Source organism: Hemitrygon akajei, chromosome 28 (assembly GCF_048418815.1).
Source record: "Hemitrygon akajei chromosome 28, sHemAka1.3, whole genome shotgun sequence".
NCBI lineage: Eukaryota > Metazoa > Chordata > Chondrichthyes > Myliobatiformes > Dasyatidae > Hemitrygon > Hemitrygon akajei.
This window is the reverse complement of record NC_133151.1, coordinates 19,484,081-19,510,656: the sequence shown is the minus strand read 5'-3', so window position 1 is coordinate 19,510,656 and position 26,576 is coordinate 19,484,081. Positions and strand designations below refer to the sequence as shown.

Genomic DNA, 26,576 nt, shown 5'->3' with positions numbered 1-26,576 from the left:
AGTGTAGTGTCGTCAGCAAATTTCATTAGCAGATCAGAGCTGTGGGTGGCAACACAGTCACGGGTATACAGAGAGTAAAGGAGGGGGCTTAGTACACAGCCCTGAGGGGTACCTGTATTGAGGGCGAGAGGGTTGAAGGTGAGGGAGCCCACTCATCACCTGCTGGTGATCTGACAGGAAGTCCAGGATCCAGCTGGACAAGACAGGGTGAAGGCCGAGGTCTCTGAGCTTCTTGTCGAGCCTGGAGGGAATTACGGTGTTGAATTCTGAACTGTAGTTCAAGAACAGCATTCTCACGTAAGCATCCTTCTTCTCCAGATGTGTAAGGACGGTGTGTCGAGCTGTGGCTATTGAGTCGTCTGTCGACCGTTTGTGTTGGTCGGCGAATTGTAGGGGGTCCAGCGTGGGTGGTAGCAAGCTGCAGACGTACTAGACCAGCCTCTCAAAGCATTTGCTTATTATTGAGGTGAGTAATGATTTGGTGTGTGTCACATTAAAGGGGGTGAATACCAATAAAATGAATTATTTTGTGTTTTATATTTGCGATTAATTACATTTAAAATTAATTTACAAATCTCTACTAAGGTCAGAAGTATTGCAGAGATCTGTTTTCACGACAGAGTCTTTTTCTGTTAATCAGTGACTGAGATTAAAACCACTGTTGTGAAACAATAAAACATGTAAACTTCCCAGAGGAGGCGAATACCTTTTATAGACACTGAGTATTTGAGTGTAACTAGCCCGTTTGGCCCATCGAGTCTGTCCCGGCTGGCGTAGCTGGAACGAACGTGCCGAATGGCGGCCTGGGCCTTACCTGCCGCTTGCTGCTGCGGGCCGGGGGGCGAGGGCTGGGCGGGCTCCGGTGCTGAGACGGTCCTCGTCCGCTGCTGGGACACTGTCTTGCTCCAGGCCTGCAGAATGTCCTCCCGAGCGGCCGGGCTGAAGTGCAGGGAGTGGGGGTGGCTGCGCAGGACGTGACGGCGGATAGAGCCGAGGGTGAGGGCGGCCAGCGACTTGCCGCACACCATGCACAGGAGCCGGCGGCGCACCGGGTCGTAATCCATCAGGTGCTCGGAGCGCCAGCGCTCCTGGTAGCAGCGGGCGGGAGCGGCGGGCGTGGGAGGCTCGGGCTCGGGCTGCGGGTCCGGCTCCTGGGGCCGGCCTTGCTCGCCCCACGCCTCCAGTATGTTCTCCTTCTCGGCCCGGTTGAGGTGCAGGGAGTGGGGGTGGCTGCTCAGGACGTGGCGCCGGATGGAGCCGAGGGAGAGGACGGCCAGCGACTGGCCGCACACCATGCACAGGAGCCGGCGGCGCTGCGGGTCGTAGTCCATCAGGTGCTCGGCGCGCCAGCGGCTCTGGAAGGAGCGGCGGGCTCTGCGGCCGCCCCGCCCGGCGGCAGAGTCCGTGGAGGGGGGCGGCCGAAGTGCCGGAGGAGCCTCCGCCTTAACCAGGGGGCCGGGCTCGGTGGGCCCGGAGCGCGGCGGGGAACCTGCCGGGCAACAGAGAAAAGGCGGGGTAAGTTGGGGGTCCCGACGCATTCCTATCCCTTCCCATCCCATCCCATTCCAACCTGGTCCCTTCCCATCCCATCCCATCCTGCCCCATTCCATCCCATCCCATCCTGCCCCATTCCAACCCGGTCCCTTCCCATCCCATCCTGCCCCATTCCATCCCATCCCATCCTGCCCCATTCCAACCTGGTCCCTTCCCATCCCATCCCATCCCATCCTGCCCCATTCCAACCCGGTCCCTTCCCATCCCATCCCATCCCATCCTGCCCCATTCCAATCCGGTCCCTTCCCATCCCATCCCATCCTGCCCCATTCCAACCCGGTCCCTTCCCATCCCATCCCATCCTGCCCCATTCCAACCCGGTCCCTTCCCATCCCATCCTGCCCCATTCCAATCTGGTCCCTTCCCATCCCATCCCATCCTGCCCCATTCCAACCTGGTCCCTTCCCATCCCATCCCATCCTGCCCCATTCCAACCTGGTCCCTTCCCATCCCATCTCGCCCTGCCCCATTCCAACCTGGTCCCTTCCCATCCCATCCCATCCTGCCCCATTCCAATCCAGTCCCTTCCCATCCCATCCCATCCTGCCCCATTCCAACCCAGTCCCTTCCCATCCCATCCCATCCTGCCCCATTCCAACCTGGTCCCTTCCCATCCCATCCTGCCCCATTCCAATCTGGTCCCATCCCATCCTGCCCCATTCCAACCTGGTCCCTTCCCATCCCATCCCATCCCATCCTGCCCCATTCCAACCTGGTCCCTTCCCATCCCATCTCGCCCTGCCCCATTCCAACCTGCTCCCTTCCCATCCCATCCCATCCTGCCCCATTCCAACCTGGTCCCTTCCTATCCCATCTCGCCCTGCCCCATTCCAACCCAGTCCCTTCCCATCCCATCCCATCCTGCCCCATTCCAACCTGGTCCCTTCCCATCCCATCTCGCCCTGCCCCATTCCAACCTGGTCCCTTCCCATCCCATCCCATCCTGCCCCATTCCAACCTGGTCCCTTCCTATCCCATCTCGCCCTGCCCCATTCCAACCTGGTCCCTTCCCATCCCATCCTGCCCCATTCCAACCTGGTCCCTTCCCATCCCATCCCATCCCATCCTGCCCCATTCCAACCTGGTCCCTTCCCATCCCATCCTGCCCCATTCCAACCTGGTCCCTTCCCATCCCATCTCGCCCTGCCCCATTCCAACCTGGTCCCTTCCCATCCCATCCCATCCTGCCCCATTCCAACCTGGTCCCTTCCCATCCCATCTCGCCCTGCCCCATTCCAACCCAGTCCCATCCCATCCCATCCCATCCTGCCCCATTCCAACCTGGTCCCTTCCCATCCCATCCCATCCCATCCTGCCCCATTCCAACCTGGTCCCTTCCCATCCCATCCCATCCTGCCCCATTCCAACCTGGTCCCTTCCCATCCCATCCCATCCCATCCTGCCCCATTCCAACCTGGTCCCTTCCCATCCCATCCTGCCCCATTCCAACCTGGTCCCTTCCCATCCCATCCCATCCTGCCCCATTCCAACCTGGTCCCTTCCCATCCCATCCTGCCCCATTCCAACCTGGTCCCTTCCCATCCCATCTTGCCCTGCCCCATTCCAACCTGGTCCCTTCCCATCCCATCCCATCCTGCCCCATTCCAACCTGGTCCCTTCCCATCCCATCTCGCCCTGCCCCATTCCAACCCAGTCCCTTCTCATCCCATCCCATCCCATCCTGCCCCATTCCAATACGGTCCCTTCCCATCCCATCTCGCCCTGCCCCATTCCAACCCAGTCCCTTCCCATCCTGCCCCATTCCAACCCGGTCCCTTCCCATCCCATCCAGTGTATACAAGCCCAGTAGCTCCAATCTATAAAAAAAATACACTGGAATTTAGAAGGATGAGAGGGGATCTGATTGAAACATATAAGATTATTAAGGGATTGGACACACTGGAGGCAGGAAACATGTTCCTGATGGTGGGGGAGTCCAGAACCAGAGGCCACAGTTTAAGAATAAGGGGTAGGCCATTTAGAACGGAGCTGAGGAAAAACTTTTTCACCCAGAGAGTTGTGGAATGCTCTGCCTCAGAAGGCAGTGGAGGCCAATTCTCTGTATGCTTTCAGGAAAGAGTTAGATAGAGCTCTTAAAGATAGCGGAGTCAAGGGATATGGGGAGAAGGCAGGAATGGGGTACTGATTGTGGATGATCAGCCATGATCACAGTGAATGGTGGTGCTGGCTCAAAGGGCCAAATGGCCTACTCATGCACCTATTGTCTAGTGTCGTTCCTTCCCATCCCATCCAGCCCGGCCCCGTCCCTTGCCATCCCATCGCAGTGCAGTCCTGTCCTGTTCAATTCCATCCTGTCTGGACGTGTTCTCGTCTGGTACCCCCCCCCCCCCCCCACACACACACACACACACACACACACACACACACACACACACACACACACACACACACACACACACACACACACACACACACACACACACACACACACACACACACACACACACACCGCATTGGCAGACAGCCAGAGTCTATTCTCCGATTGGAACTGACATAGCCTTAAGGCGAGGAGAGCAATTTAAAAGGGAGATGCGGGGCAAATACACACACACACTCTCACACTCACACACACACTTACACATTCTCACTCACACACACAATCATGAAACGCATAGGCAGACAGCCAGAGTCTATTCTCCGATTGGAACTGACATAGCCTTAAGGCGAGGAGAGCAATTTAAAAGGGAGATGCGGGGCAAATACACACACACACTCTCACACTCACACACACACTTACACATTCTCACTCACACACACAATCATGAAACGCATAGGCAGACAGCCAGAGTCTATTCTCCGATTGGAACTTAAGGTGAGGGAAGCAATTTAAAAGGGAGATGCGGGGCAAATATCCTTTTTACAGCGAGTGGTGGGAGTGTGAAACAGCCACCGGGGTGGCAGATACATAGGGGGCATTTAGATGGACGTGGACCAGTCAATAGGGTGGTTAAAGCGGCTTATGGAATGCTTACAAACACGCTGGAGGAGCTCAGCAGGTCGGGCAGCATCCATGGAAACGAGCAGTCAACGTTTCGGGCCGAGACCCTTCGTCAGGACAAGTCATGTGGATTCGTACGTGTTGATCTGACCACAGCGTCTGCAGTGTACTTTGTGTTTGCTCATGGAATGCTTGCTATTTTTAGTAAAAACATTGAGTTCAAAAGTCAGGAGGTTATGTTATAAAACTCTGGTTAGGCCACATCCGGAGTGTTGCACACAGTTCTGGTCGCCCCACTACAGGAAGGATGTTGGGGCTTTGGGGAGGGGGCAGAAGAGGTTCACCCCGATGCTGTCTGGTTTAGAGGGCGTGTGCTATCACGAGAGGCCGGGCAAACTTGGGTTGTTTTCTCTGGAGCGCCAGGGGCTGAGGGGAGATCAGATCGAAGTTTATAAGATTACGAGAGGCACAGACAGAGTGGACAGGGAGTGTCTGTTTCCCGGGGTTGAAATGACTAACACCAGAGGGCACGCATTGAAGGTGAGAGGGGGTCAGTTCCAGGGGGACGTGAGGGGTAAGTTTTTTACCCAGAGAGTGGTAAATGCCTGGTGTGGTGGCGGAGGCAAATACATTAGAGGCTTTTAAGAGACGTTTGGACGGGCACGTGGATGTGAGGGAGATGGAGGGATAATGACATGGTGTAGGGAGGAGGGATTAGTGTTTTTGAGTTGCTTTTCAGCGGGTGCGGCACAACATTGTGGGCCGAGTGGCCTGCTCCTCTGCTATTCTCTTCTACGTTCCAGGTTTCACTCTCAGAAATCTGATCTTCCTCTTTCCCACATCTCACAAAGGGTCTTCAGCCCTCGCGACAGATGCCCCCTGGGTGTTTTTGATTTAGCTGATGCAGCACAACACTGTGGGCCAAACGGCCTGCTCCTGTGCTGTACGCGTCCGTGTCCCTAACAGTGAGGGAACGGAGAGACGGAGATCGCGAGTAGGCAGATGGGACCGGTTTACTGCCACGCACACGGTGTTAGAAGAGGGGTGACTGGGCGAGGATACGCCCCTACCAAAGGAGGTGCGGGGCGCTCCTTCCCTCCGCTGGCCTGCAGGTCACCCTTGGGCAAGGTGTAGCACCTACTTCACGTTAAACCGAGGGAGCAGCGGGTGCATATCACGAGTCCTGGTTACGCGACCACTGACGCCAGGCGGACAATCTCTGACGAGTATTGATCGCGGCTGGGGTCACCCGTCCAGTAAAGACACTGACCGGAAGGCACTTTTGTATAATCAACACGTAATCGCCACATCAGATGGCACAGCACAAAACGAACAAACGGTGTGAAATGATTCCAGGGATGAGGGACGCAATCCGATGGACAAGAAAAGCCGGGTCCGTCCCTCCAGGCGATTGTGAGGGAACCTTATCAATCAAAGTGATTTTATTATCAAAGTGCGGACACAGGTGCCCCCCCCCCCCCCGCTTTACAAAGGCAGAGCGTTCCTACGAAACCTTTCTGAAGCCGAAACGGCGTAAAGCGAAGAACCGTTAATTTTCACGGGGAAAATTTTCGTGGAAGTGAAAATCCTCTTTGTGATGCGAAGACAGGTTACTAATGTGGGTCTTTTGTAACAGCGAAGTGGCGTAAAGTGGGGGACCCCTGTACGTCATCATTACCAACCTTGAGATTCTCTTTCTTGTGGGCATTCACAGTCGAGCAGAGAAATACAAAAAAAAAACACCACTCGCAACAACAACCGACGTGCAAATACACAAAAAAGTAAATAGTTAAAACAGTGATACTGAGAACATCGAAACATGGAAAACCGACAGCACAATACAGGCCCTTTAGCCCACAATGCTGTGCCAAACATGTCCTTACCATAGAAATTACTCTACCTAGGCTTACCCATAGCCCTCTATTTTTCTGAGCTCCATGTACCTGTCCAGGAGTCTCTGAAAAGACCCTATCGTATCCGTCTCCACCACCGTTGCCGGAAGCCCATTCCACGCACTCACCACTCTCTGCGTAAAAAACCTACCCCTGACATCTCCTCTGTACCTACTCCCCAGCACCTTAAACCTGTGTCCTCTTGTGGCAACCATTTCAACCCTGGGAAAAACCTCTGACTATCCACACGATCAACGCCTCTCATCATCTTATACACCTCTATCAGGTCACCTCTCATCCTCCGTCGCTCCAAGGAGAAATGATTGAGTTCACTCAACCTATTCTCATAAGGCATGCTCCCCAATCCAGGCAACATCCTTGTAAATCTCCTCTGCACCCTTTCTATGGCTTCCACATCCTCCCTGTAGTGAGGTGACCAGAACTGAGCACTGTACTCCAAGTGGGGTCTGACCAGGGTCCTATATAGCTGCAACATTACCTCTCGGCTCTTGAACTCAATCCCACATTTCATGAAGGCCAATACACCGTATGCTTTCTTAACCACAGAGTCAAACTGCGAAGCAGCTTTGAGCATCCGATGAACTCGGACCCCAAGATCCCGTTGATCCTCCACACTGCCAAGACTCTTACCATTAATACTATATTCTGCCATCAAATTTGACCTACCAGAATGAACCACCTCACACTTATCTGGTTTGAACTCCATCTGCCACTTCTCAGCCCAGTTTTGCATCCTATCGATGTCCCGCTGTAACCTCTGACAGCCCTCCACACTATCCACAACACCCCCAGCCTTTGTGTCATCGGCAATTTACTAACCCATCCCTCCACTTCCTCATCCAGGTCATTTACAAAATTCACAAAGAGTAGGGGTCCCAGAACAGATCCCTGAGGCACCCCACTGGTCCCCGGCCTCCATGCATTGTAGAGCTGTTGAAAGTGGATCTAAAGAGGGATTTCTCATGGAGGGATTTACATTCATGAAGGGTAAGGAGAGAGAGAGAGAACATTCAAGTCTGGTTGCCACACTATAGGGAGGATGTTGAGGCTTTGGAGAGAGCACAGAAGAGGTTCATCAGGATGCTGTCTGGATTAGAGGGCATGAGGGGGAGTTAATGAAGGGGTTATTTTCTTTGGAGGGCTGGAGGCTAAGGGGAGACTGGATAGAAGTTTATACAACTATGAGAAACAGATAGGGCAGAAAGCTGGTATCTTTTCCCCTCCCAGAGTCTAACACCAGAGGGCATGTACTTAAGGTAAGTGGGTGAGAGTAAGTTCAAAGAAGATGTGTGGAGTTCTGTTTTACACTAAGTGGTGGTGCCTGGAATGTGTTGGGATGTTGGAGGAGTCAGATGGAGGCTCTGGGAAAGGCACATGAATTTTCAGAGAAAGTATAAGTGTGCAGGAAGAAGGGATTAGTTCAGTTAGGGGTTTCCTTACTAGTTTAGTTCGTCCGGCACAATATGATGGACCGAAAGGCTTTTACGGAGCTGTACTATAGTTTTAAGGGTGTGACTAGCAGCTTTGAAGTGGGCAGAATGGTCGCCTCCTGTGACGTAACTGATGGTCAAGACAAGAATTACATGCAACGCAGGTTCGGTACCTGGAGGGGGCGCAGGCTCCGCCCTTCTCGGCTCGACGGGAATCTGTGACTGGCTGAGGGTCTGGGATGACTCGGTTCGATGAAACCGCCCGTGTGATTGGAGGAACCTTGCAGCTGGCTCCACCTCCAGTTTCAGCATCTCGAACTCTGATTGGTTGAAATGGGGCCGGTTGAAATGAACCGCGGCTTCTGCGCTCTCATGGAACCCGATGTCCAATTGGTTCATGAGACAGATCGGCTCGCCTATCTGCAACTGCTGGATCTGCCCCGCCTCTTCTTGCAGAAATCGGTTCGCCATTGGTGGAACGCCTGCCAGACCCGGGGCCGCCTTAGGCATCTCAATCTGCGATTGGTCCAGCCCCGCCTGCGTCTGGTACCCGCCCGGGGGCACCGCCTCCTGCTCGTCAACCTGAGATTGGCCGTAGGGTTGGTGGAGGCCGTCCGGCCCCGCCCCTTGCCGCCCGACGTCGCGCCGCGATTGGTTGAGCGGGTGCTCCGCCCAGGTTGCCATGACGACGGCCTTCTGCCTGGGCGTCAGGCTGAGCGAGGCCTGGTGCTTCTGGAGGATGTGGCGCTTGATGGTGCTGAGCTTGAGGGTGGCCAGCGAGCTGCCGCACACCATGCAGACCAGGCCGTGCCGCAGGCCGTCGTACTCCATCAGGTACTCGCTCCTCCAGCGCTCCTGGTAGTAGCGCTTCACCCGCTTGGCGGACGGGCAGCCGAGGCCCTGGCGCCGGCTGACGGGCGGCGGTGGCTTGGCCTTGGCCTTGGTCTTCGGCTTCTTCCCGGGCGGGCGGCCTCGCCTCGCCGGAGCCTTGTACGGCGGCAGGGAGGGATCACGGACGGGGGGCGGCGGTGGGATGACATCCATTGGTAGCGAGGAGGCGTCTGCTGAGGAAGACCAGAGCAACGGGTCACCAATGGGATTAATTAATTCAAAGTAAAGTCTTATTACCAAAGTACATATTTGTCACCAATAACAGCCTCGTTCGTTTTCCGTAGCAGGGTCAATGAAACATCAACTGCAGTGCAGAAGACAACAAACTGTGCCAATTCCAATATGAATAAATAGCAGTAAATAACGTGGGATAAAGAGTCCTTACAGTGAGATCAATGGTTGTGGGAACATCTCAATGGATTGGGCAAGTGAGTATGGTCATTCCCTTTCGTTCAAGAGCCTGATGGTTAAGGGGTGGTAACTGTTCTCGAACCTGGTGGTGCGAGTCCTGTGGCTCCTGTACCTTCTACCCGAAACTTCTAGCAGTGAGAAGAGAGCATGGCCTGGGTGGTGGGGATCAATTGGTGCTCCTTTCCTGCGACAGTTTTTCATGCTCAGTGGTTGGGAGAACTTTACCCGTGATGGACCGGCTCGTATCCACTATCTTTCGTAGGGATTTCTGGTTCAAAGGCATCGGTGTTTCCATCAATACACCCTCCGCCACACGTCGAAAGAAGTCTGTCAAAGTTTTAGATATGATGTTGGCATGACATCAGATCCTATTAAATGAAAGGATTGAGGAAGGGAAAAGGCTAGCTCCTCTACCATCCAGGTTTACAAACAAAAACACAAAACTTGCACCACCAGGTTGAAGAATAGTTACTGCTCAGAGTTGTATACTACATTGTACATTTGATTAATAATTGTGCCTTCAATGCTCAACCATCAGGCTCTCGAACAAAAGGGGATAACTACACACTCAGTTGTCTATGCCCCCCCCCACAACCATTGATCTCACCGTAAGGATTCTATCTCATGTTCTTGTTATTTATTTATATTTTCATTTGCACAGTTTGTTGTACTCTGCACTCTGGTTGATCTTTCATCGTTACTATTCTATAGATTTGCTGAGTATGCCCAGAGGAAAATGAATCTCAGGGTTGTATATGGTGACAAATCAAAGTTCAAAATATATTTATTATCAAAGTATTGTCATTTATGATCTTCAAGGAGCGATGCCTCAAAAAGGAGGCAATGTCCATCATTAAGGACCCCCCCCCCAATCACCCAGGACATGCCCTCTTCTCATTGCTACCATCACACTCAACAATTCAGGAACAGCTTCTTCCCCTCTGCCATCTGATTTCTGAATGGACATTGAACCCAAGAACAATACCTCACTACCTTTTCATTTCTATTTTTGCACTACTTATCTTAATTTAGCTAATATATATACTTCAATTCACAGTTTTATGTATTGCGATGTACAGGTGCCACAAAGACAACAGATTTCATGACACTGGCCAATGATACTAAAGCTGATTCAGATTCTGAACTGAATGTCTGATGCCCTCACGAGGTCCAACATTAGTCGCCTGTCCCAGACTGCCCCACGGGCTACCGCAGACTGTCTGGGGGAGGTTTTCTCACAGTGTTGTTGGGGTGGGAGTTCCCAGGATGGTAGATCTCCAAGTCGGACGGCACTCGGAGAAGGCAGTAGCAGGCTTAGGAGGTGAATTAGCCGGGTGCAGGTGGGTGGCTGGGTGGAATGTTGCCGGTGTTTGGGGAAGTGGGTAGGAGGCACGGGGGGGATAATTTGTTGAACACCGCAGCACGCTGTTCCAAGAAGGTGGTGGCAGGCTTGTGGGGGGTGCTCTATCATGGGCACAATCGCCCCCAGCGTCCAGGACATCTTCAAGGAGCAATGCCTCAAAAAGACCCCCTAAATGCCTACAAGAAAATGAATCTCAAGATGCTACACTGTTAGAAACTCCTGACAGACGCCGTCAGAACTGAGCTCTGAACTCCGACACCGTCTGTAAGGAGTTTGTATGCTCCTCTCTGTGACCTTGTGGGTTTTCCTTGACATAACAGCTCGTAGATCATTGTAAATTGGCCTGTAAGGGCCTGTTCTGCGCTCTCTCTCTAAATAAATAATGAGGAGGAGGGGGTACCAGAATTGGAAATGGGGAAGGGGGAGGGGGGGTGTGAGGCAAGATTACTGAAAGTTAAAGAAGTGGATGTTCAGGCCGTCTGGTTGGAAATTCCGACAATACAGAGTAAAATCAGTTAAAAATGACAGCCACAAAAACACAAACAAGTGAGGTAGTTAAGCTGTTTCCTTGTAAGGATTTTGTGCATTTTACCAAGATCTCTCACTCTTCCAAACTCAATGTGCAGAAAAGACTTACTAGGACGTTGCAGAGATTTGGCGGTTTGAGTGAGAGGGAAAGGTCGACCCATCTTGGGACTTTACGCATGGGAGGGATTGGGAATGAGAGGTGATCCTATGGAGGTGTACAAACTCATGAGGGGGTGTAGGTAAGGTGAATGCACACAGTCTTTTCCCCCAGGTTGGAGAATCAATTTGAGGGCACAGGTTTAACGTGAGAGGGGAGAGGTTTAATAGGAACCTGAGGGGCAACTTCTTCACCCAGAGGGTGGTCAGTCCATGGAACGAGCTGCCAGAGGAGGCAGTTGAGGCAGGTACATTAACGTTTAAAAGGCACAGACAGATCTGTGACAGTGTTGGGTCTGCAAAGTTCTGAACTCAAAGATTTTAAGCTCTATCCAGTACATAGCTAAAACCCTCACTAAAGGGAGTTTACATCATAACTACCCATTCTCCACAGCGAATTTAGCTGCCAATAGTCACTATTTGAGCAGTGCCCCCCTCCCTACCAAGGAGGAGTTACTGACTGCTAACAAAGTTGTTTTAAACACTTTTTAGTGATACATATTTAACTTTAAATAAAATTCTTAAAAAACATTCAAAGCATGAATCTTATTAAAGATTTCCAAATTGAATAACCAATTTCTAAACTACAAAGGATTTCCAAAACACAGATAATTCCTATAAGCTACTAAGACATACCAATGAGTTGCATACAAACAAGTCGCCCGTCTCAGATATTGAAGGCACAGGAATGGATTCTAGACACTCTGTCTTTCTGTAATTCTTCTTGACCATTCCTAACAAGGCTGACTGCTCTCTAACATAGAGTCGTAGAAAAGTACGCACAGAAACAGGCCGTCTCGTCCCATCTAGTCCATGCCAAAGCCATTTAAATTGCCTATTCCCAATGACCTGCACTGGGACCATAGCCCTCCATAGCCCTCCCGTCCATGTACCTATCTAAACTTGCCTTAAATGCTGAAATCGAGCTCGCATGCACCACTTGTGCTGGCAGCTCGTTCCACGCCCTCACCACCCACCGAGTGAAGAAGATCCTCTTCTTGTTCCACTTAACTTTTCATCTTTAACCCATGATCTCTGATTGTAGCCCCACCCAATCTCAGTGGGAAAACGCCTGCTTGCATTTACCCTATCTATACCCCTCATAATTTTGTATACCTCCATCAAATCTCCTCTCAGTCTTCCACATTCCAAAGAAAGTCCTAACCTATTCAATCTTTCCCTATAACTCCGGTCCTCCAGACCCGGCTAGATCCTTGTAAATTTCCTCTGCACTCTTTCAAACTTGCTTACATCTTTCTTGTAGGTGGGTGATCAAAACTGCACACAGTGCTCTAAATTAGGCCTCACCAGCATCTTATACAACTTCAACCTAACATCCCATCTTCTGAACTCAATTGATTTATGAAGGCCAATGTGCCAAAAGCTCCCTTTACGACCCCGTCTACCTGTGACGCCACTTTTAATGAATTATGGACCAGTATTCCCTGATTCCTCTGTTCTACCACACTCCTCAGTGCCCGACCGTTCACCGTGTGAGACCGACCATGGTGGGTCCTACCGAGGTGCAACGCCTCACACTGGTCTCCATTAAGTTCCATCTGCCATTTTTCAGCTGCTCCAGATCCTGCTGCAAGCCACAATAGTTTGTCTCGCTGTCCACTACACCCCCAATCTCGGTATCATCCGCAAATCTGCTGATCCAGTTAATCACATTATCATCCAGATCATTGATAACAACAACGGACCCAGCACCAATCCCTGTGGCACTCCACTAGTCAGAGAGGCAACCCTCTACTACCACTCTCTGACTTCTCCCACAAAGCCAATGTCTAATCCAATTTACTACCTCACCCTGAATGCCGAGCGACTGAACCTTCTTGACTAGCCTCCCATGCGGGACCTGGTCAGAGGCCTTGCTGACGTCCATGTAGACAACATCCACTGCTTTGCCTTCATCCATGTTCCTGGGAACACCCTTGGAAAAACTCGACCTACCATGCACAAAGCCATGATGACTATCCTTAATCAGTCCACATCTATCCAAATACTGAAATATCCAGTCCCTTGGAGCCTTTCTTAAACAGCAGGACATCCTCCATTCCTCTGGTACTTCACCTGTTGCTAAAGATGATTTAAATATTTCTGCTCGGGCCCCAGCAATTTCTCCACTGGCCTCCCACAGGATCCGAGGGAACATCTTGTCAGGCCCTGGGGATTTATCTACCCTAATTTGCCTCAAGACAGCAAACATGAGGCCGTTTCCACTTTGCCTCATTTCTATAGACTCTGTGTATTCCTCCTGATCAACAGAGGTGCAAAAAAGTTCATTTAAGGTCTTTCCCCCCCCCCCCCCCCCCCCCATCTCTTTTGGTCCCATGCATCGATTGCCATTCTGATCTTCCAGGGACCAATTTTGTCCTGTGCAATCCTTTTGCTCGTAACATACATACAGAATCCCTCAGGATTCCTGTTCAACTTGCCTGCTAGCACAACTCACACCTTCTTTTAGCCCTCCTGATTTCTTTCTTCAGTGTTCTCTGGCATTTCCTATGCTCCATACGCACCTCGTTTGTTCCTGCTGCCTGAAGCTGCTATGCACCTCCTTTTTTCCATAACCAGCACCTCAATATCTCTTGAAAACCAAGGTTCCCTAAACCTGTTATCTTTACCTTTTATTCTGACATGCACATACAAGCTTTGTACTCCAAAAATTTCACTTTTGAACTTACTAAGTGCACCTTTGCCAGAAAACAGCCTGTCCCGATCCACACCTGCCAGATCCTTTCTGATACCTTCAAAACTGTCCTTTATCCAATTCGGAATCTCAACCCACGGACCAGACCTATCTTTTTGCAATATTTACTTTGAAACTAATGGCATTATGATCGCTAGATGCAAAGCGTTCCTTTACTCAAATTCTGTCACCTGCCCTATCTCATCCCCTAATAGCAGACCCAGTATTGCACACTCTCCCGTTGGGACTTTGTACTGATTAAGGAAAATCTCCTGAACACGTCTGACGAACTCTATCCCATCTAGTCGTTTTACAGCATGTGATTCCCAGTCAATGTGTGGAAAGTTAAAATCACCTACTATAATACCCTTGTGTTTCTTGTGATCTCTCTACAAATTTGTTCCTCTAAATCCCGCAGACTGTTGGGTGATCTGTAGCATAGCCCCTTTAATGTGGTTGTACTTTTCTCATTCCTCAGTTCCACCCATAACACCTCACTAGACGAGTTCTCCAGTCTGTCCTGACTGAGTATTGATGACATCTTCTCTGACTAGTAATGCCACCCCTCCTCCTCTAATCCCTCCTGCTCTGTCGTGTCTAAAACAAACAGAACCCCGGAATATTGAGCTATCAGTCCTGCCCCTCCCACAACCAAGTCTCATTCATGACTGCGATATCATTATTCCAGGCGTTGATCCGTGTCCTGAGCTCATCTGCCTTTCCTCCGATACTTCCTGCATTGAAACACACACTGCTCAGGACACCAGTCACACCGTGCTCAACATCTTACCAACATCAGTCTCCACTGTCTGGCATTCTGGCTCTCATCCCCCTGCAACTCTCGTTTAAATAGCCCCCCACCCCCCCCCCCCCCGGTTTCCCAAAGTCGAGGGAAGACAACCTCTGGCCCGCCAAACCCGTGAGACTGGGGTGCCCTCCCACCCAAACCCCTGTGGGTGTGGATGCAGCGTAATTCACTACCCTACTACAAATTAGGGCCACGAATTAACGGACAGTACACCGCTTACGGTTAACAGTTATCTTTACCATTCTTAATTTGACTGAAGGGTTAGTAAGGAAAAGAACAAAAAAAAGAAAAGGGCCCATTTCAATGAGGCAGTCTAACATGCACAAGTTGGAGCTCACGGTTTCTCCGAGTCAACGATCCTCAATCGATTTCACCCCGGGCCTCGCCTAATCACAGTCCCGCTCTGGTTCGAATCCTACGAACTCTTCCCTCTTCATCTCCTCTCGAACAAAAAAAAAGCCCCAAGCCCGACCTTAGTGCCCCTCACCAGAGAAACCTCCCCTAAATTCGACCGTCCTAATTGGACGGCACACGTTTCCCCTCGTCTCTGATCTTCAACAATAACCCAAGCAAGCTACTCTCACAGAACTGCCAAAATCAAATACATACAGCATAACAGTAAAAACATGAACCTGAACATTACTCCAGTGAACCTTCCCACTAGGATATTCATTCCCGTCCAGTTAGGCTGCAAACTGTCCCATCTGTACTTGTCCCACCTTCCTTGGAAGAGGGCCCAATGATCCAACAATCTGACACCCTCCCTCCTACACCTGCTCCTTAGTCACATGTTAAACCTTCTTATTTCTGGCCTCACAAGCACTTGGCATGGGTAGCAATCCTGAGATCACAACCCTAGAGGTCCTGTCCTTTTCCTGAACTCACTTTGCAGCACCTTGTCACTCTTACTATCTATGTTATTGGTGCCTAGGTGGACCACAATCTCTGGCTGCCCACCCTCCCACTTAAGAATGCTGAGGACTCGATCCAAGATATCCCGGACCCCAACACCTGGGAGGCAACGTATCATCCGGGGAATCTCATTCTCGTCCACAGAACCTACTTTCTGTTCCCTAACCAGCGAATCACCACAGTGTGTCTCTTCTTCCCCCACTCCCACTTCCCTCCTGAGACACAGAGCAAGTTCACAGTGCGAGAGACCTGATTGCTGTGACTTTCCTCTAATAGGTCACCCCCCCCCACAGGTGATATACCTGTTCTTGAAAGGGAAGGCCACGGGGGTATTCTGCACTGTCTGCCCTTTCCTCTCCCTGGCTGTCACCCAATTTCCTGCATCCTGCACCTTGGGTGTAACTTCCTCTCTATATGTCCTAGCTAACACCCCCTCAGCCTCCCGAATGATCCGGAGCTCGTCCAGTTCCAGTTCCAGCTCCCAATGCGGTTTGTTAGAAGCTGTGTCTGGATGTGTTTCTCTTAAGTGTAGCCATCAGGAACACTGGACATCTTCAGATCTTCGACTGGCTGCTGCCCAAAACACCAAACTGCCCTGAGTCGATGCCTTCTCCGCTCAGCCAGCGAACCTGAGTGAGCTCTGTCTTCGCACACATCCAATCTCCGATCATCTCTACTGGTCGTTTCTACCCGGAGACTTCACGTGCATTTGATGTACTTCAGTTGCACCCGTCAGCCCAGGTGAATGCATTGTTTAATTAAGCCAAAGTGGCCCCCATTGTTTCCCCTTAATTAAATAATGTGCCAACGAGGACGTTGTTTACAACAAGAGGCTGAGCAAAGACTATTGGTTAGAACTCTTAAGTTACTCAAAAACAATTCTTTGACTCTCCCCCCCCCCCCCCCCCCCAGAAGAGTCAGCTGAGTTAGAAAGCTGAGCTTGGCCAAAAAAACAGTTCCCCGGGCCCTGGGCAGTGACCGTCCGTCACAGACTCCCCGGGCCCTGGGCAGTGACCGTCCGTCACAGACTCCCCGGGCCCTGGGCAGTGACCGTCCGTCACAGACTCCCCAGGCAGTTTATTTAGAGATTCTGCGTGGAACAGGCCTGGGCAAAAATAGACTCCCCAGACCCTGGGCAGTGACTTTCCGTCACAGACTACCCAGGCAGAGTTTATTTAGAGATTCCGCGCGGAATGAGCTCATTGGCCCACGAAATGGCTGGTTTATTAACCCTCTCAACCCCGCTTTAAATATCCCATTGTCCGTGGCAATGAATTCCACAGATTCACCACCCTCTGGTTGAAGAAATTTCTCCTCATCTCCATTCTAGAAGGACGCCCCTCTATTCTGAGGCTGTGTCCTCTGGTCTTAGACTCCCCCCACCACAGGAAACATCCACTCTGTCGAGGCCTTTCACCATTCGATAGGTTTCATTGAGGCCACCCCTCATTCATCTGAATTCCAGTGAGCAGGCCCGGAGCCATCGAACACCTTTCATATGGAATCATTTTCGTGAACCCCTCATTCTTAGAGACCAGCAGCTAAGCTTCCCAAAACCGAGTTAAACTCCAGCTGCCATTTCTTGGCCCGCAACCCCGGTTGATCCAGATCACGAACCCCACTGCCGTACCTGGGGCGAGATCCGCTGGCCCTGGGTGCTGACTGGGGCCGAGCCCGGGGACGGGCAGCCCCTCCTGCAGGTAGCTCCGGCCCAGTAAGTGCTCCTCCCAGCCGGCGATGACCGCCTCCTTCTCGCTGCGGGTCAGCAGCAGCGAGGCCTGGTGCCTCTGCAGGATATGGCGCTTGATGGTGCTGAGCTTGAGGGTGGCCAGCGTGGCCCCGCACACCATGCAGACCAGGCCGTGCCGCCACCGGTCGTAGTCCATCAGGTACTCCAGCCGCCAGCGCTCCTGGTAGTTGCGTCGGTGGCTGCGGCTGGGATAGCGTAGAGCTCGGCCACGCCGCTCCCTCGGCACCCTGGCTTCCCCGGAGACCGATGGCCCAGGCGCTGCAGTCGCCCTGTCCAGCCCAGAGACCACACCACTGGCAAAGAGCGGGCCACCTTCGGGAGAAAATAGAGCTTTGTCTGAGTGTCCGAGCTCTCCCTGACTCCACCAGTGACTGTCCTTTCACTCACTCCTGGGACTAGACACTGAGTGAAGCTCCCTCCACACCGTCCCATCACACACTCCCGGTGTCAGACTCTCCACACCGTCCCATCACACACTCCCGGGGTCAGTCACAGAGTGAAGCTCCCTCCACACCGTCCCATCACACACTCCCGGGGTCAGACACAGAGTGAAGCTCCCTCCACACCGTCCCATCACACACTCCCGGGGTCAGACACAGAGTGAAGCTCCCTCCCCACCGTCCCATCACACACTCCCGGGGTCAGACACAGAGTGAAGCTCCCTCCACACCGTCCCATCACACACTCCCGGGGTCAGACACAGAGTGAAGCTCCCTCCCCACCGTCCCATCACACACTCCCGGGGTCAGACTCTCCACACCGTCCCATCACACACTCCCGGGGTCAGACACAGAGTGAAGCTCCCTCCCCACCGTCCCATCACACACTCCCGGGGTCAGACACAGAGTGAAGCTCCCTCCCCACCGTCCCATCACACACTCCCGGGGTCAGACACAGAGTGAAACTCCCTCCACACCGTCCCATCACACACTCCCAGGGTCAGACACAGAGTGAAGCTCCCTCCCCACCGTCCCATCACACACTCCCGGAGTCAGACACAGAGTGAAACTCCCTCCCCACCGTCCCATCACACACTTCCGGTGTCAGACTCTCCACACCGTCCCATCACACACTCCCGGGGTCAGTCACAGAGTGATGCTCCCTCCGCACCGTCCCATCACACACTCCCGGGGTCAGACACAGAGTGAAACTCCCTCCCCACCGTCCCATCACACACTCCCGGGGTCAGACACAGAGTGAAGCTCCCTCCCCACCGTCCCATCACACACTCCCGGGGTCAGACTCAGAGTGAATCTCCCTCCACACAGCCCCATCTCACACTCCCGGGGTCAGACACAGAGTGAACCTCCCTCCACACCGTCCCATCACACACTCCCGGGGTCAGACACAGAGTGAAGCTCCTCTACAATAAACAGAGAGATTTTGCATTCGCTGAGAATCCACAGTAACACACACAAAATGCTGGAGGAACTCAGAAGGTCAGGGAGCATTGATGGAAATGAGTCAACGGTTCATGTTTTGGGCTGAGTCTGGGAAGGAAGGGGTAAGATGTCAGAGTACAAAGGTGGGAGGAGGGAAACAAGGATAAGCCAGGTGGGTGGGAAAGGTGTGATCAAATAAGAAGCTGGGAGCTGATAGGGGGAACAGGCAAGGGGCTGGAGAAGAGGTAATCTGATTGGGGAGGAGAGAGGTCTATGGGAGAAAGGGAAGGAGGAGGGGCACCAGTGGGAGGTGGTAGGCAGATGAGCAGAAGAGGAATTAAAATATTTGGCCACCGGAATGTTCTGCTTGAGAGAGCGGTCTCCCAATGGAGAGGAGACTCCATTGGGAGCACCGGATACAATAAACAACCCCCCAGATTTGCAGGTGAAGTGTTGCTTCATCTAGAAAGACGGGCCCTGAATGGTGGTGAGGGAGGAGGTGAATAGGCAGGTGTAGCATTTCTGTCACTTGTAAGGATATAAGACCATAAGATATTGGAGCAGAATTAGGCCATTTGGCCCATCGAGTCTGTTCCGCCATTTCATCATGGCTGATCCATTTTCCCTCTCAGCCCCCAATCTCCTGCCTTCTCCCCCCTCCCAATCCCTTCATGCCCTTGCCAATCAAAAATTTATCAAACTCTGCCTTAAATGTACATAAAGACTTGGCCTCCACAGCTGACTTTGGCAAAGAATTCCACAGATTCACCACCTCTGCCTAAAGAAATTCCTCCTCACCTCCGTTCTAAAAGGACGCCCCTCTATTCTAAGGCTGTGTCCTCTGGTCTTAGACTCTCCCACCATAACAACCTAGCCTCCATTAAGGACACGTATACAGAAAGGGCCAGTGACATCATGAAGGATCCCACACACCCTGCTCACAGACTGTCTGTCCCTCTCCCATCGGGGAGGAGGCTACGTAGCATCCACACCAGGACCACCAGACTCAAAAACAGTTCCTTTCCCCAAGCAGTGAGGCTGATCAACCCCTCCACCCACCGACCCACACCCCCAACCACCACTTTATCATTTCCTGTCAGTCACCTTACGAACAGACACTCCTGTGGCCAGAGTCACCTTATGGACAGACGATCAATCTGTGTATATAAACTATCTTGTGTATTTATATTTATTGTGTGTTTTTATTATTGTGTTCTTTATCTTATTGTGTGTGTTTTTTTTGTGCTGTATCCGATCTGGAGTAACAATAATTTTGTTCTCCTTTACACTGTGTACAGGAAATTACATTAATTAATCTTAAACATGGCAGCAACTCAATGCATTAAAGCTTGCAGAAATGGTCAAGAGGTTCAGTTGTTGTTCAATCCGGATATCAGACTGGGGAAGAACTGTGACCTGAGTGACTTTGACCGTGGAATGATTGTGGGCACCAGACAGGGTGATTTGAGTATCTCAGAAGCTGCTGATCTCCTGGGATTTTAAAACACAACAGTGTCTGGAGCAAGGGTGCCCAACCCTTTTTCTGTCATGGGCCTCTACCGTTAACCGAGGGGTCCACGGGCCCCAGGTTGAGAACCCTGTTCTAGAGTTTACAGAGAATGGTGCGAGACACAAAAAATACCCACAAAAAAGGTTCTGTGGGTGAAAACGCCTGGTTAATGAGAGAGGTCAGAGGAGATTGGCCAGACTGGGTCAAGCTGACAGGAAGGTGACTGTAACACAATTTAACCACACGTTACAACAGTGGTGTGCAAAAGAGCATCTCTGAGCACACAACACGTCGAACCTCGAAGTGGACGGGCTCCAGCAGCAGAAGACCATGAACGTACACTCAGTGGCCACTTTATTCGGCAGGAGGGGCTAATGAAGAGGCCACTTGTACTCTAAGATTAAATTTACTGTGACTTTGAGAAACCTCAGATCAGATCTCACTTTGAAGGCTTGCATTCGGCAAGCGACTATGAGGATGTACGGTAGGGTGGATATTATTATGTTGCAACTGAGTAAAGAGGTCTTATTTGCAACTGTACAGGGTCTTGGAGACCTGAACCACGGAGAGTTTTGGTCTCTCAGTGTCCTGCTATCCTCTTGTTGGAGGGTTTGGAGCCTCGCGTGCCTCAGTGACCCGGAGAGTCTTGGTAGGGTCACCCATGCTAAGCAGGGTCAAAGGGTAGAGGCCAGATGAAGAGTGGGCCACCGGTTCAGCTCGGGGCTGTTACAGAAACAACAATGAGGAGTTGTTCTACATTTGGGTATGACGGTATTCCTGAATGAGGGATCGAGCTGAGGAGTAAGCCACAGCTACCCACATATTCTGTTTGGGTAGCCTCCAACCTGACAACAGGAATATTGATTTCCCCCTGCAGTTAAAAAAAAAATTACCCCCCCTTCCTCTATTCCACACTCTGACATTTTACCTCTTCTCACCTGCCTATCACCTCCATCTCTTTCTCACGTGGTCCACTCTCATCTCCTATCAGATTCCCTCCTCTCCAGCCCTTGACCCTTCCTCCTCCCCCCCACCCCGGCATCACCCATCCCCCTCACCACCCCCCCACCTGGCACCTTCCTCCTCCTCAGTCCTGATGAAGGGTCTCGGCCTGAAACGTCGACTCTTCATTCATTTCCACAGACGCTGCCTGGCCTGCGGAGTTACTCCGGTATGTTACACGAGTTGCTCTGGATTTCCAGCGTCTGCAGACCTTTCTCACGTTAATGATACAGTGAAATATATTGTCTGCTCCCGGAACAACGAGAGACAGCAGACAAGTGTCCCCGTGCTTCCGGGGCCAACGTAAAATCATCACATCAGTACTTTTGGTAATAAATTTACTTTGAACCATGAATGGCTGATGTTGGCAGCCATTGTCATTGTTAGAACACAGAACTCCGAACAGTACAGCACCGGAACAGGCCGTTCGGCCCTCAGTGTTGTGCCGAACCAGCTAAAAAGCAAATCAAAATCACTAGTCCCTCCTCCCTACACCATGTCCATATCCCTCCATCTCCCTCACATCCACGTGCCGACCCAAACGTCTCTTAAAAGCCTCTAATGAATTTGCCTCCACCACACCAGGCATCCACCCCTCTCTGGGTAAAAAACTTACCCCTCACATCCCTCTTGAAACCATGCCTCTTACCTTCTGGTATTCGACATTTCAACCCTCGGAAACAGATACCCCCTGTCCACTCTATCTATGCCTCTAATAACTTATAAACCTCTATCAGATCTCCCCTCTGACGCTCCAGAGAAAACAGTTGTCCGGCCTCTCGTGATAGCACGCGCCCTCTAAACCGGACAGCATCCTGGTGAACCTCTTCTGCCCCCTCTCCAAAGCCTCAATGTCCTTTTTATGGTGGAGCAACCACCAGTGTTGTCACCTCCGAACAATAACTATTAATGGCAGGACGCCCCTGCTGGTGAACCCAGCAGGCAGGCAGAGGTTATTGTGCCTTTGTTCCCGGTCAGCCCCCGTGAATTCGGAGGTAACTGCTTGGTGTTCAGGAGTACAACTTGAGATGTCTCTTCCTCTCGCCCTCCGCTCTCCCGGCGAGGAGCCCGTGGGGTTCCCTTCCGAGGGTTTGCCTCCCGCCTCTCCCAGACCTTTGCATGGTGCCAAGCAGGTTAGAGACAGTTAAGCTGCTTCTGAGACAGGCTCACAGGGTTGGTATCCGACGTCTGTATGAATGATTCAGGTGAGACTATTAAGAATATAGAACAGTACAGGCCCTTTGGCCCACAATGTTGGGCCGATCTTTTAACCCACTCCAAGGGCAATCTAACTCTTCCCTCCCACACGCCCCCCCCCATTTTTCTTTCATCCACGTGCCTATCTAAGAGGCTCTTAAATGCCCCTAATGCCTCTACCACCACCTTGAAAGCATGTTCTATGCACCACTCTTCATTGTGAAACAAAGTACCTCAGACATCCCTCTGTACCTTCCTCCAATCACCTTTAAATTATTCCCGTTTCTACCCTGGCAAAAAGTCTCTGGCTGTCCACTCGGTCTATGCCTCTCATCATCTTGTACACCTCTATCAAGTCACCTCTCATCCTCCTTCGCTCCAGAGATAAAAGCCCGAGCTCACTCAACCTCTCCTCACAAGACCTGCTCTCTAATCCAGGCAGCATCCTGGTAGATCTCCTCTGCACCCTCTCTAAAGCCTCCACATCCTTCCCGTGATGGGGGCAACTAAAACTGAACACAGTAACGTGTCTAAAGATTAGATTTGTTTGTCACACGCCCCTTGGAGTTTGCAGGGAAATGACCAACGCACACCCGTAACTCACTAACCCTGACCCGTACGCCTTAGGAATGTGCAAGGGAAACGGAGCTTAGAACAGAGAACGGTACAGCACAGGGACAGGCCATTCAGCCCACAATGTCGTGTTGAACCCAAACACTAATCCCTCCTACCTACAACAGGTCCTTATCCCTCCATGTGCCTATCCAAACTTCTCTTGAAAGCCTCTACCGCCATACCAGGAATCCACCCCTCTCATCCCCTTTGAACCGACCCCCTCTCATCCCCTTTGAACCGACCCCCTCTCATCCCCTTTGAACCAAACACCACTCATCCCCTTTGAACCAAACACCTCTCATCCCCTTTGAACCAAACACCTCTCATCCCCTTTGAACCAAACACCACTCATCCCCTTTGAACCAAACACCTCTCATCCCCTTTGAACCAAACACCTCTCATCCCCTTTGAACCGACCCCCTCTCATCCCCTTTGAACCAAACACCTCTCATCCCCTTTGAACCAAACACCTCTCATCCCCTTTGAACCGAACACCACTCATCCCCTTTGAACCGACCCCCTCTCATCCCCTTTGAACCAAACACCTCTCATCCCCTTTGAACCAAACACCTCTCATCCCCTTTGAACCGAACACCACTCATCCCCTTTGAACCGACCCCCCCTCATCCCCTTTGAACCGACCCCCTCTCATCCCCTTTGAACCGAACACCACTCATCCCCTTTGAACCGACCCCCTCTCATCCCCTTTGAACCGAACACCACTCATCCCCTTTGAACCGACCCCCTCTCATCCCCTTTGAACCAACCCCCTCTCATCCCCTTTGAACCGACCCCCTCTCATCCCCTTTGAACCGACCCCCTCTCATCCCCTTTGAACCGACCCCCTCTCATCCCCCTGGAACCGACCCCCTCTCATCCCCTTTGAACCGACCCCCTCTCATCCCCTTTGAACTGACCCCCTCTCACCCTCAGTGCATGCCCTCTGGTGTTGGACATTTCAACCCCGGGGAAACAGATACTCCCTGTCTACTCTATCTCTGCCTCTCACAATCTTGTAAATCTCTATCAGATCTCCCCTCAGCCTCCGACGCTCCAGAGAAAACAACCCAGGTTTGTCCAGCCTCTCGTGACAGCACACGCCCTCTAAACCAGACAGCATCGGGGTGAACCTCTTCTGCCCCCTCCCCAAAGCCTCGACATCCCTCCTATAGTGGGGCGATCAGAACTGTATGCAGTACTCTACATGTGGCCTAACCTGATTTTTATAAAGTTGCAACACAACCTCTTGTCTTTGAACTCAATGGCTCGACTAATAAAATAAAAACTAGCATTCCAAAGCGTCGCTTGCGTCAAGAACCAACGCAGCCTGAAAATGTGCAGGTGTTGCCACGCTTCCCGTGCTAATATAACACCCCCACAACTCACTAACCCTAACCCATACGTCTTTGGAATGTGGGAGGAAACCTGCACGGTTACGGGGAGCACATACATTCTCCTTACAGACAGCAGGGGGAATTGAGCCCTGATCATTACTGCTGTAAGTAAGTTACACGATGGCTGGTACGCTTGCGGGTGACAACAAATTGACGGTGTGCTGGAGAGTGAAGAAATTCATAGGCGGTTACAACAGAAAGTAGATCGGTTGGGGAAGTGGGCCTAGGAGTGGCAGATGGAGTTTAACTCAGACCAGTGCAAAGTGTTGTGTTTTGGGAAGTCAACTCGCTGGAGTTCAGGAGAATGAGGAGGGAATCTCACTGAAACCTATTGAACATTGAAAGGCCTAGATCAGGGGTTTCCAGCCGTTTTTATGCCACGGATCCCTACCAATAACTGAGGGGTCTGTGGACCCCAGGTTGGGAACCCTTGGCCTAGACAGAGCGGACATAGAGAAGATGTTTCCTATAGTGGGGGAGTCTAGGACCAGAGGACACAGATGGAGTGGATGTGGAGAGGATGTTTCCCATAGTGGGGGAGTCTAGGACCAGAGGACACAGATAGAGTGGATGTGGAGAGGATGTTTCCTGTGGTGGGGGAGTCTAGGACCAGAGGACACAGATAGAGTGGATGTGGAGAGGATGTTTCCTATAGTGGGGGAGTCTAGGACCAGAGGACACAGATAGAGTAGATGTGGAGAGGATGTTTCCTGTGGTGGGGGAGTCTAGGACCAGAGGACACAGATAGAGTGGATGTGGAGAGGATGTCTCCTATAGTGGGGGAGTCTAGGACCAGAGGACACAGATAGAGTGGATGTGGAGAGGATGTTTCCTGTAGTGGGGGAGTCTAGGACCAGAGGACACAGATAGAGTGGATGTGGAGAGGATCTTTCCTATAGTGGGGGAGTCTAGGACCAGAGGACACAGATAGAGTGGATGTGGAGAGGATGTTTCCTGTAGTGGGGGAGTCTAGGACCAGAGGACACAGATAGAGTGGACGTGGAGAGGATGTTTCCTGTAGTGGGGGAGTCTAGGACCAGAGGACACAGATAGAGTGGATGTGGAGAGGATGTTTCCTGTAGTGGGGGAGTCTAGGACCAGAGGACACAGATAGAGTGGCCTATACTCAGGCTCAGCCTCAGCATACGGGGACATCACCTTGGAACAGAGATGAGGCAGAATTCCCTCAGCTGGACTCTCACTCGACATTGAATTCCATGGATAGGTGTGGAGGCCGAGTCATTGGGTATATTTAAAACAGAGTTTGCTAAGTTCCTGATTGGTAAGGGTGTCAATGGTTCCAGGGTGAAAGCAGGAGAATGGGATTAAGAGGGATAATAAACCAGCCATGGTGGAATGGCAGAGCAGACCTGATGGGCTGAATGGCCTAATTTTGCTCCTATGCCTAATGGTCTTCGATCAGGGCAAGAATTGTACAGTAAATGGTTTGTTCATTTGTTAGCTGCCGTGTCGTATGACGTGTGTGATCATGGTCTTTCCATGACCATGATTTTCTACAGAAGTGGTTTGCCATTGCCTTCTTCTGGGCAGAGTCTTTACAAGATGGGGGACCCCAGCGATTATCAATACTCTTTAGAGATCGTCAGCCCGCCGTCGGTGGTCGCATAACCAGGACCCTGATAGATTCACATGCCCCGATCGGGGGGCTAAGCAGGTGTTACCCCTTGACCAAGGGAGACCTGCAGGCTACTGGAGAGAATGAGCACCTCACATCTCCACCCAAGCAATAAACGGTAGGGCCCCGGAAAGCGTTGCTGCACAGAGAGCTAGGCGTAAAGCATATGGGTTCCTGAAAGTGGAGATTCAGGTAGACGGTGGTGAAGAAGATGTTTGTCACGCTAACCTTCATTGGTCAGGGCACTGAGTACAGGTGTTGGGACATCATGTTGCAGTTGTACAAGCCTCTGGTGGGACCACGATTGTGCAGAGTTTTGGTCTCCCATCTTCAGGAATGTGTCATCATACTGGAGAAGGTGCAGGAAAGGTTTGCCAGGATGCTACTGGGATTGGGAGCGCTTATCGGGAGAGTCTGGACAGGCTGGGACTCTCTGGAGTGACCTTCTGGATACCGATGAGGGTTGGGCA

At 51.7% G+C, this 26,576-nt stretch overlaps 1 protein-coding gene and 1 long non-coding RNA gene across 5 annotated transcripts in view; one reads left to right on the top strand and one right to left on the bottom strand.

Annotated features, from left to right (window-relative positions):
• LOC140717747 (zinc finger translocation-associated protein-like) overlaps window positions 1-26,576 on the bottom strand; it is a 35,043-nt gene that overhangs the window by 4,249 nt on the left and 4,218 nt on the right. Inside the window, exons 2-4 of one of the 4 annotated variants that reach the window (XM_073031461.1) lie at window positions 17,251-17,682; window positions 8,030-8,920; window positions 815-1,489 (exon numbers count right to left, since the gene is read on the bottom strand). In XM_073031461.1, the coding sequence (XP_072887562.1) occupies window positions 815-1,489; window positions 8,030-8,920; window positions 17,251-17,682 (1,998 nt within the window). The remainder of the gene's footprint in view (window positions 1-814; window positions 1,490-8,029; window positions 8,921-17,250; window positions 17,683-26,576) is intronic. The other 3 variants (XM_073031462.1, XM_073031463.1, XM_073031464.1) reach the window with 3 other exon arrangements.
• Window positions 8,558-23,483, top strand: LOC140717748 (uncharacterized). Its single transcript, XR_012096593.1, has 3 exons — window positions 8,558-8,690; window positions 15,640-16,361; window positions 20,051-23,483. It is a non-coding gene; the product is annotated as an uncharacterized lncRNA (long non-coding RNA).